A 12246-nucleotide genomic window follows, 5' to 3' on the forward strand; every position below is an offset into this window, starting at 1 on the left:
TGTGGCTCGGTTGGTTGGTTAAGTAGCTATTGAGGAAAGAGGGAGGAAGAGAGAGGAAGAGCGGAAGAGAGGAAGATAGGAATAATGAGGAAAAAAAGATAGATACATCAAATTACCTTTCTACGCCACCATTAGTTTTTCTGTAAAAAGTCGATTGAGGAAGCTTTAAGCTTTTACAACATTATTATCCTCAAGTAGACTTTATATTTATTGTTGTGAATACAAATATCATAGGTTCCTATTTTAAATTGAAAGGCAAACTGCCTACCCCCGTGTGCTCTAGTATCTTATATGTATAAATGTTCCAGCTGTAATGCTGGATACGTAGTAAGTTCCATTCGGAACCTTAAGATTAGGATCCTGGAGCACTGATGAATATCATTTAGGACTGGTTTACCATTATCCTAACCTGCAATCTCCCAGATTAGAACTCATTGGAATTTGTGAATCATTCTCTTCCGGAATCCGATTTTAAAATTTTAGACACTTGCAAGAATGACCAGTCGGATTTGAGAATAATGGAATCCTTATATATTAGGGAGCTGCGGCCTCGGCTAAATATTAACGGTTCAGCTGTTCAATTGTTCACTGTATAACTCACAGTAGGCCTCTTGTTTTGATTTATAGTTAATGTTGAATGCTTTATTATTTACTTTAGTTCCCCCATGATTTGTGTCTTTGATACTCATTTCGAGTGTTGATATTTTGTACTGTTATATTTGTTTTAATTAGGACATATATAACTTTTGGTGATAAGTTTTATGCAATATTATATTTCTTACAAGGTGTCTAGTTGAGAATCTAAGTATTTTAAATGGTTTGCTTGTATATAAGTTTGTAGTTATTATTGTCATTTTGAATTATCTTTTGAGTATGAGATAATTGTCATGTGTTACTTTGTTTGATCACTTGACGTAAGTTGATTTGAGAGTTTTGTAACTAGTGTGGCTTTATGTCTCTTATCTTTTAATATGTATTCTTGTCTAGTATGAGTCCTTTGTTTTGCTGCTTATTTTAATTTAACTTTTGTAGTTTAGATCTGATGATGAATAAGAGAAAAATTCGTATAATTTTTTTTTTAAATTAAAAGTAAAGAATAATTTTAACAAGATGTTTGATATATCAATGGTTCTCCTATTTATTTTAAAAATATATTTATTTATTTATTTATTTATTTTTATATATCTATAAAATTAACTTTTCAGCTGACAGATTATGAGAATGTTCTGCTTCTACTCTCACTCCTTTATTTCTACATTTTACTCTTCCTTCATTTTTCCTTGTATATATTTGTACCGCCCTTCTCTCCTGTTTTACTTCCTTGTTTTCTCACTGTGTGTGCCTGGGTGTACGTGACCAGCGGGTACCGAAGCTGCAGGCCCAGGACCAGGCCACGTGGTGGGACACCCTGGCCAAGATGCAGAAGCTGCTGAGGAAGGCGGCCCAGGCCTGCTACAACACCCACAAGATGGACAAGGAGGCTATGCACAACTACTTCATGTCAGGTGATGAGGGCTTCCTTGTGTGCTGGTTAGGAAGCTCCGTTGGATCAAATGCCCGAAACGCTATGCGTATTAGTGGCTTCGCAAGAATGTGAGAACACCAATGTTATGTATTCTCTCAACCCAATACATCATCTTGTTTATAGATAACTAAATAAATAAATAAATCCAGGTGAGGAAGGACACCTCCGGGGACTATAGCGTGCCTTACGTTCCTCTACCGTGAGTCTGGACCTGGAGTATTGCGATATGATTTGTTGCACATCTAATTATATATATATATATATATATATATATATATATATATATATATATATATATATATATATATATCTATATATATATATATATATATATATATATATTACCTTATTGTTAAAGCTAGCCAATTTGCTCGTAATACTTTCTTTAATTTGAAAAAGGAAGAAGAATACAATAATTCTGCCATTTCACGAAAACTTCAATGGAATTCCTAAACTACTAAAACGAATTAATATCAGTGTGGCATTTAAGAATCTTGATATCATAAAACACTTTGATTAAAAGTTTGCCAAGTAATTGCTACGGTTGCGTGTTTAGTATTGCATGCAAAGATTGTAATAAATTCTTTGGTAGCCAAATAGGTAAGCATCTTGAGCAAGGAATAAAATAACACAAATACAGTATACGCAAAGGTCATGAGCCTATTGTATTGTTTGTTCACTTAAGGGATTGTAATCCTTCAATTGACTGGAGTAATTTATGCAAATTTGTTGAGTGAAAATGGCTCACTAGATACTCTCATTAGTTGCACCCCCCTGTGAGCCCTGGCACCTGTACTCCCTGTGAGCCCTGGCACCTGCACTCCCTGTGAGCCCTGGCACCTGCACTCCCTGTGAGCCCTGGCTCCTGCACTCCCTGTGAGCCCTGGCACCTGCACTCCCTGTGAGCCCTGGCACCTGTACTCCCTGTGAGCCCTGGCACCTGCACTCCCTGTGAGCCCTGGCACCTGCACTCCCTGTGAGCCCTGGCACCTGCACTCCCTGTGAGCCCTGGCACCTGCACTCCCTGTGAGCCCTGGCACCTGCACTCCCTGTTAGCACTGGCTTCTGCACCCCCCTGTGAGCCCCGGCACCTGCACTCCCTGTGAGCCCTGGCACCTGCACTCCCTGTGAGCCCTGGCTCCTGCACCCCCCTGTGAGCCCTGGCTCCTGCATCCTCTGTGAGCCCTGGCTCCTGCACCCCCTGTGAGCCCTGGCTCCTGCACCCCTGTGAGCCCTGGCTCCTGCACCCCCTGTGAGCCCTGGCTCCTGCATCCTCTGTGAGCCCTGGCTCCTGCACCCTCTGTGAGCCCTGGCTCCTGCACCCCCCTGTGAGCCCTGGCTCCTGCACCCCCCTGTGAGCCCTGGCTCCTGCACCCCCCTGTGAGCCCTGGCTCCTGCATCCTCTGTGAGCCCTGGCTCCTGCACCCCCTGTGAGCCCTGGCTCCTGCACCCCCTGTGAGCCCTGGCTCCTGCACCCCCCTGTGAGCGCTGGCTCCTGCACCCCCCTGTGAGCCCTGGCTCCTGCATCCTCTGTGAGCCCTGGCTCCTGCACCCCCTGTGAGCCCTGGCTCCTGCACCCCCTGTGAGCCCTGGCTCCTGCATCCTCTGTGAGCCCTGGCTCCTGCACCCTCTGTGAGCCCTGGCTCCTGCACCCTCTGTGAGCCCTGGCTCCTGCACCCCCTGTGAGCCCTGGCTCCTGCACCCCCTGTGAGCCCTGGCTCCTGCACCCCCTGTGAGCCCTGGCTCCTGCACCCCCTGTGAGCCCTGGCTCCTGCACCCCCTGTGAGCCCTGGCTCCTGTACCCCCTGTGAGGCACTATAGTCCCCTCCTCATCACCACACACACACACACACACACACACACACACACACACACACACACACACACACACACACACACACACCATGCTTCCCCATGCTTCCCCAACCCTCCCTCTCTTACCCACCCCCTGTACCCTCCCCCTCTTATCCACCCCCTGTACCCTCCCCCTCTTATCCACCCCCTGTACCCTCCCCCTCTTATCCACCCCCTGTACCCTCCCCCTCTCCCCCACCACCCCAAGCCCTCCCTCCTCCACCAATCCCCCCGTGCCAGGTCCCCCCAGCTCCCACTCACCCCAGATCCCAAAGGTCCCCCCCAGAAAAGAAGCAGAAGAGAGTCAGTTTCAGGGTGATGTACTCAAACATAGATGGGATCACAAGCAAGACAAGTGAACTAAGGGAAAGAGCACAAGAAGTTAACCCAGATGTAATCGGACTCACTGAAACAAAACTCTCTGGAATCATAACGAATGCCGTGTTTCCCCAGGAGTATACAGTAATAAGGAAAGAGAGGGAAGGTAGAGGAGGAGGCGGAGTGGCCCTACTCATGAGAAGGGAATGGAGTTTTAAGGAGATGGCCATCCCGGGCTGTGAGGAGTTCAGAGACTACATAGCAGGCACCATAACAATGGGAGGACCAAGAATAGTAGTAGCAGTAATATACAACCCTCCACCAAATGACAGGAGACCCAGTCAAGAGTATGAAAACAACAACAAGGCAGTTAACACTATAATTGAGAGGGCAGCCTCTGCTGCCTGTAGAAATAGATCCCACCTGCTCATCATGGGCGACTTCAATCACGGAAAGATTGACTGGGAGAACAAGGAACCGCATGGAGGCGAGGATACGTGGAGAGCCAAACTATTGGAGGTGGTGACAAGCAACTTTTTAACGCAGCATGTCGGAGAACCCACAAGGATGAGAGGCAATGACGAACCAGCGAGACTCGACCTAGTCTTCACTCTGAACGACTCCGACATAAGAGAAATCGGTTTTGAGGACCCAGTAGGAATGAGCGACCACAGTGTACTGGTGTTTGAGTACTTGATTGAAGAAGGGTTATTGAACTCGAGGAGGGATACCGAAACCAAAAGGTTAGCATACCGAAAGGGAAACTATGAGGGGATAAGAAAATTCCTAACAGATATAGCATGGGAAACAGAGCTCAGGGGAAAGACGGCCCAAGATATGATGGATTACATCACGCAGAAGTGCAAGGACGCAGCAAACAAGTTTGTCCCAGTCCAAAAGGAAAACAGAGAAATGAAGATGAGAAACCCATGGTTTAATCAAAGATGTAGGCTAGCTAAGCAGCAAAGTAAAAGGGCATGGAGAAACTATAGGAATAACAGGACACTGGAGAGCAGAGAAAGATACCAGAATGCCAGGAATGAATATGTCAGGATGAGAAGAGAGGCAGAAAGACAATACGAAAATGACATCGCAAGCAAGGCAAAGACTCAGCCTAAATTGTTGCATAGCCACATTAGGAGAAAAACAACAGTAAAGGAACAGGTTATGAGATTAAGGATAGGGGCGGAAGGATTCACTACAAATGACAAGGAAGTGTGTGAGGAATTGAATAAGAAATTCCAGGAGGTCTTCACCTTAGAACAAGGAGAAATTCCAGAGGTAAGTGAGGGAATAGCTAACCAGGAACCACTGGAAGAGTTTGAGATTACCAGTGGGGAAGTAAGGAAGTGTTTACTAGAGTTGGACGTGACGAAGGCTATAGGCCCAGATGGAATCTCCCCTTGGGTTCTAAAGGAAGGAGCAAGAGAACTGAGCCTACCACTCTCCATAGTGTATAACAAATCACTGGCAACAGGGGAACTGCCAGATATTTGGAAAGCAGCTAACGTAGTCCCGATATACAAGAAAGGGGATAGACAGGAGGCACTGAACTACAGGCCAGTGTCCCTAACCTGCATACCATGCAAGCTGATGGAGAAGATTGTGCGAAAAAAACTAGTGGAGCATCTGGAGCGAAGGAACTTTGTAACACAGCATCAACATGGGTTCAGGGATGGCAGGTCCTGCCTCACAGGGTTACTTGAATTCTACGACCAGGCAACAAAAATAAGGCAAGAAAGAGAAGGGTGGGCAGACTGCATATTTTTGGATTGTCAGAAAGCCTTTGATACAGTGCCACACAAGAGGCTAGTGCGAAAGTTGGAGATGCAGGCTGGAGTGAGAGGGAAGGTACTCCGGTGGATAGAGGAATACCTAAGCAACAGGAGACAACGAGTCTGTGTGAGGGGTGAAGTCTCAGATTGGCGAGACGTCACAAGTGGAGTCCCGCAGGGGTCAGTCCTCGGACCTATACTGTTTCTGGTATATGTAAATGATCTCCCAGAGGGTATAGATTCGTTCCTCTCAATGTTTGCCGACGATGCAAAAATTATGAGGAGGATTGAAACAGAGGATGATAGTAGGAGGCTACAAGATGACCTGGATAGACTGAGTGAATGGTCCAACAAATGGCTGTTGAAGTTCAACCCGAGTAAATGCAAAGTAATGAAACTAGGCAGTGGAAACAGGAGGCCAGGCACAGGATACAGAATAGGAGATGAAGTACTTAATGAAACAGACAGAGAGAAAGATCTAGGAGTTGATATCACACCAAACCTGTCTCCTGAAGCCCACATAAAGAGAATAACGTCTGCGGCATATGCGAGGCTGGCTAACATCAGAACGGCGTTCAGGAACCTGTGTAAGGAATCATTCAGAATCTTGTACACCACATATGTAAGACCAATCCTGGAGTATGCGGCCCCAGCATGGAGCCCGTACCTTGTCAAGCACAAGACGAAGCTGGAAAAAGTCCAAAGGTATGCTACTAGACTAGTCCCAGAACTAAGAGGCATGAGTTATGAGGAAAGGCTGCGGGAAATGCACCTCACGACACTGGAAGACAGAAGAGTAAGGGGAGACATGATCACAACCTACAAAATCCTCAGGGGAATCGACCGGGTAAACAAGGACGAACTTTTCAACACTGGTGGGACGCGAACAAGGGGACACAGGTGGAAGCTGAGTACCCAAATGAGCCACAGAGACGTTAGAAAGAACTTTTTCAGTGTCAGAGTAGTTAGCAAATGGAATGCATTAGGAAGTGATGTGGTGGAGGCTGACTCCATACACAGTTTCAAATGTAGATATGATAGAGCCCAATAGGCTCAGGAATCTGTACACCAGTTGATTGACGGTTGAGAGGCGGGACCAAAGAGCCAGAGCTCAACCCCCGCAAGCACAATTAGGTGAGTACAATTAGGTGAGTACACACACACACACACACACACACACCACTGCAGCTACACGCGCGCGTCTCTAGGGTGCCAAGTCCTGTACTAATGCCGCCGAGAAAACACCCTTACAACCCGCCCCTGCCGCATCACTCACCCTGTGTCAGCCTTGAAGGTATGGACTGCTCTCACGCGCCTGTCCTCCATTTTGTCTTGCTTTATAATGGGAGAATGAACAACCCGTCCTCAGGCTCAGTCCATCCATCCGCCGACCCCAACGGCTCATTCATCAACTTTTAACACACTCTTCATTCAAAATATATATTTTCTCGAATATAAGTTGAATTTATTATATATTAGCATTTAATTGCATATTTAGCCATAGGTTAGGTGTTTTGGTTCTGTTGGCAATTATTTGTATTTGTCGTTCGTGGGTGAAGCATTTACAAAGGTGTAACTTGTTCTTAGGTTAGGCTCGTCAAAGCAGCGACCGACCCCTCCTCCCCAGATAGTGAGTGTGAGAGAGAGAGAGAGATAGTGAATGAGTTTAGACTTAGAGGCGGAACCCAAAAGCTAATTCTTGACTTCCACAGATTATTACACACAAGTAACATATGTGCACACACCTGTGGTTGTGAGAGTTCAGCTTCAACTCTTGGATTTTACCTCTCAAATATCACTCGATAGTTTTGGAGTAGAATAAGATGATCCTATGTGTGTGTGACCTGATCATATGCGACTTGATTAGCCAAGTAACTTTGAGCATTGTTTACCCCTCTCGCTGCGACATTGTTCCCGGAGGTCTAATGGCAATTTCCTGCGATATCCGATTCGTGTTAACATTAACCCACAAATTGATACACATGAGTAAATAGCGCTTGACCTGCCTTCCTACTTTCCTGTTCAGTGACGGAACGTGAGGTCATCAACGGGATCTTGAACGTGAAGAACACCAAGAACCACACGCTAGCCCTCGTCCGCTACATCAACAACATCAATCTGCAGAACCTCCGGCGAGCAGCCAACTTCATCGACATCGTCAACAGGCAGATCGACGGAGAGGCCATGAAGCTCTTGTCTGACCTGAGGGACGTCAGGCTTCCCGCCAGGATAGAGTCCACAAATTATCACAGGTGAGGCAGGAGATAGGTGGATGGAGTTTGTTGTCTGTTACCTTTGGCTTCCTAATGTGAAGGCGGATAGCGTCTACCACAGGTGAGGGAGGATTGAATCTACAGTCTACTGCAGGTGATGCAGTATAATCTACCATCTACTGCAGACGAAGTAGGAAACTACCATTTACTACAGGAATCGTCACTATTACCATCAGAAATCGCTAATTATTGTAAGTATCGACAGACAGGGCCGTGCGAAGCTGGTAATAGGCTTAGGCCAGATGGCAAATCTTGGCCGCATTTCAAACTACGTATTAAGCATGTTTGTAATCAGTGCTAAAAATATATTATGTACGAGTATATACATATACATGTGTAGTGTATATGGTGTACTTACATGTAACAGAACCGAATAAAAGAATGATAAAGAATTACAGAACAAGGCAATGGCAAGCTATTTCAAGTAGGCTCGCCTCAAATTAGTAGACCCATACCAACTGGCTCCCGTATTTTCTGGCTTGCCAACAAATACCATTACAGGATCAATGACAGCACAGAACCCCTAGCCAGCTGTCATTGGCATAAACTACAATTGGATATTGATACATATTTCTCAATTTTTTACTTCAAAAAGAGATAACCTCCAACAAAAACATATTGTCATCTGTGTGAATAATGTCCTAGGAACCCCACACGAAACAGAGAGAAAACAACAAAATATATTACACCTCATTCTCCGTTTTCATTTATTATTTTAATCCGGTAAACTTTTATATTTCACAACGTTCGTTTTTGTCGCAGGTACACGGTGGAGTGGATCGGCCGCGAGGGCCTGGCGAAAGAGACCCACGGCGAGTACCTGCAGGAGTTCTGTACCCACTTCTATAAGGGCATGACCAAGCTCATCGATAGAGCTATGCGCAAGGAGGACTCCTCGGCCCAGGGGCAAATCATCACTGAAATCCTGCAGCACCTTCACGCCTGCAAGAACTCCGTCACGGTGAGTACTCCGGGTGGAGGTAATAATAATAATAAATAATAATAATTTATTTAGGAAAAGTACATAGTTGCAGAGTTACAGTACAAAGATTCTGTTAGATTTAAAGATAGAGGTAGTACATACAATACCTAAAGCCACTAGTACACATACCGTTTCGGGCAATAATGGGACTGTCACCACTGACCCACGTTACCAACTCCGGGTGGAGGGTGCGACACAAACAATGTTGGTCTGTATTTAGAAGAGCTTTGCCACATTGTTGTTGTCGCTCGTCTGCAAGTATTCTTCACTTGAAAAATATTGAATTACCTTGTTTTCTCTCTCTCTGTATGAGCTGAGTAGTTTCCCAAGTGCTTAAGTAAATAGGTCGTGTAGTCTCCAGACAGTGAACAGGTCCTGTGGTCTCCAGACAGTGAACAGGTCCTGTGGTCTCCAGACAGTGAACAGGTCGTGTGGTCTCCAGACAGTGAACAGGTCCTGTGGACTCCAGACAGTGAACAGGTCCTGTGGTCTCCAGACAGTGAACAGGTCCTGTGGTCTCCAGACAGTGAACAGGTCCTGTGGTCTCCAGACAGTGAACAGATCCTGTGGTCTCCAGACAGTGAACAGGTCCTGTGGTCTCCAGACAGTGAACAGGTCCTGTAGTCTCCAGACAGTGAACAGGTCCTGTGGTCTCCAGACAGTGAACAGGTCCTGTGGTCTCCAGACAGTGAACAGGTCCTGTGGTCTCCAGACAGTGAACAGGTCCTGTGGTCTCCAGACAGTGAACAGGTCCTGTGGTCTCCAGACAGTGAACAGGTCCTGTGGTCTCCAGACAGTGAACAGGTCCTGTGGTCTCCAGACAGTGAACAGGTCCTGTGGTCTCCAGACAGTGAACAGATCCTGTGGTCTCCAGACAGTGAACAGGTCCTGTGGTCTCCACACAGTGAACAGGTCCTGTGGTCTCCAGACAGTGAACAGGTCCTGTGGTCTCCAGACAGTGAACAGGTCCTGTGGTCTCCAGACAGTGAACAGGTCCTGTGGTCTCCAGACAGTGAACAGGTCCTGTGGTCTCCAGACAGTGAACAGGTCCTGTGGTCTCCAGACAGTGAACAGATCCTGTGGTCTCCAGACAGTGAACAGATCCTGTGGTCTCCAGACAGTGAACAGGTCCTGTGGTCTCCAGACAGTGAACAGGTCCTGTAGTCTCCAGACAGTGAACAGGTCCTGTGGTCTCCAGACAGTGAACAGGTCCTGTGGTCTCCAGACAGTGAACAGATCCTGTGGTCTCCAGACAGTGAACAGGTCCTGTGGTCTCCAGACAGTGAACAGGTCCTGTGGTCTCCAGACAGTGAACAGGTCCTGTGGTCTCCACACAGTGAACAGGTCCTGTGGTCTCCACACAGTGAACAGGTCCTGTGGTCTTCCCGCAGGTTACAGAACAGAGCCAGCGTTAACCAACAGAGAACAAACTCTTGACATAAAATCTGTTACTTTAATATTTCCTATTGTTTGTTTATGTCAGGTGTTCTATGGGCGGGAGGAGGAGGTGAAGAAGGTGGAGGACTACATCAAGGGTCCCTACGTGAGTCCTCTGCTGCTGCACGGGGCTGGAGGCTGCGGCAAGACCTCCCTGCTGGCCAAGTGTGCCTCCAACTGCATCGAATGGCTCTCCCACGCCAAGCCCATCCTCGTCATCCGCTTCGTCGGCACCTCCCCAGAGTCCACCGCTCTCACCGCCCTCCTCACATCCATCTGTCACCAGGTTGGTCCTCCTCCTTACCACTTCCATAACGCATCAGTGGGGTCACCAGGTCATTGTATCAGTGACATCACCAGGTCATTGTATTAGTGGCATCACCAGGTCATTGTATCAGTGGAATCACCAAGCCATTGTATCAGTGGCATCACCAGGTTATTTGCCATAGCAAAATCAGCAGGTGAACGTGAGTGACATATCAATAAGGTCACCAGGTGAAGGGTAGTGTGTCACCCCCCCCCCTCCTCTAGGTCACAAGGTAAAGGTATCCCAACCAGATAATCAGAGCCAAAATATGGCATATTTAGTATATATATTCCCGACACAGCTGGAACTATGAGGAACTTGAATTATGAACAACTCAACTGGAAGCTGTCATATATATATATATATATATATATATATATATATATATATATATATATATATATATATATATATATATATGCGAACAAGCCTGAATGGTCCCCAGGACTATATGCGACTGAAAACTCATAGTCATATATATATATATATATATATATATATATATATATATATATATATATATATATATATATATATATATATATATATATATATATATATATATATATATATGTCGTACCTAATAGCCAGAACGCACTTCTCAGCCTACTATTCAAGGCCCGATTTGCCTAATAAGCCAAGTTTTCATGAATTAATGTTTTTTCGTCTACCTAACCTACCTAACCTAACCTAGCTTTTTTTGGCTACCTAACCTAACCTTACCTATAAATATAGGTTAGGTTAGGTTAGGTAGGGTTGGTTAGGTTCGGTCATATATCTACGTTAATTTTAACTCCAATAAAAAAAATTGACCTCATACATAGAGAAAAGGGTTGCTTTATCATTTCATAAGAAAAAATTATAGTAAATATAATAATTCAGGAAAACTTGGCTTATTAGGCAAATCGGGCCTTGAATAGTAGGCTGAGAAGTGAGTTCTGGCTACTAGGTACGACATATATATATATATATATATATATATATATATATATATATATATATATATATATATATATATATATATATATATATATATATATAACAATATAACAATATAACAATATAACAATCAGTGTTCGAAGACCTCGTCCAGCTCCTCGGAGGTTGGGTGCGTACCCAGGATACAGAACGCATTACCTCTCTGAACTGCGACACTGAGGCTCTGGAACAGGAAACTGACCGCTCGTGAGTCTTTAGTTTTCCCGATGAGTTCCTCGCCCACCTCCTTAAAGAACTTAAGTGCACATTTACCCCAGGCGCCCAGAGTCTCAGATCCTATCGGCACGAACCTGTAACAACGTTCTAGGTCTCTGTACTTGTTGGTTTTCTGGGTCCCTGAAGGCGGTTGCCCCACCTCCCTCACCTGTGCTGTAAGGTAGATAGGTATCAGATTTCAAAGGCTGAGTTTGTGTCCCATTAAATATATATGGCCTGACCTTTGAACTCTGATCTAATTATATAATTAGTCTGAATTACTGGATCGCTGCTAATTAGTCAGATGGTCAACTGGTTGGCTGGCTGGTTCATTGATTGACCATTTGGCTTCCTGGCTGGCTGGTTCATTAATTGACCGTCTGGCTGGCTGGCTGGTTCATTGATTGACCGTCTGGCTGGATGGCTGGCTGGTTGGTTTATTGATTGACCGTTTGACTGGTTCATTGATTGACCGTCTAGCTGGCTGACTGGCTGGCTAGCTGGCTGACTTGCTTGCTTGCTAGTTAGCTAGCTGGCTGGCTGGCTGGTTGGCTGGCTGGATTATTGATTGGCTGGCTGGC

The 12246-nt window shown here is 45.6% G+C and overlaps 1 protein-coding gene across 3 annotated transcripts in view; it reads left to right on the forward strand.

Moving 5' to 3' along the window:
- Positions 1-12246, forward strand: part of LOC123753784 (NACHT and WD repeat domain-containing protein 2) — a 73472-nt gene that overhangs the window by 12506 nt on the left and 48720 nt on the right. For all 3 annotated transcript variants that reach the window (XM_069307875.1, XM_069307872.1, XM_069307884.1), the window contains exons 6-9: positions 1361-1505; positions 7499-7724; positions 8508-8706; positions 10211-10450. In XM_069307875.1, the coding sequence (XP_069163976.1) occupies positions 1361-1505; positions 7499-7724; positions 8508-8706; positions 10211-10450 (810 nt within the window). The remainder of the gene's footprint in view (positions 1-1360; positions 1506-7498; positions 7725-8507; positions 8707-10210; positions 10451-12246) is intronic.

This window comes from Procambarus clarkii, chromosome 6 (assembly GCF_040958095.1).
Source record: "Procambarus clarkii isolate CNS0578487 chromosome 6, FALCON_Pclarkii_2.0, whole genome shotgun sequence".
Classification (NCBI taxonomy): domain Eukaryota; kingdom Metazoa; phylum Arthropoda; class Malacostraca; order Decapoda; family Cambaridae; genus Procambarus; species Procambarus clarkii.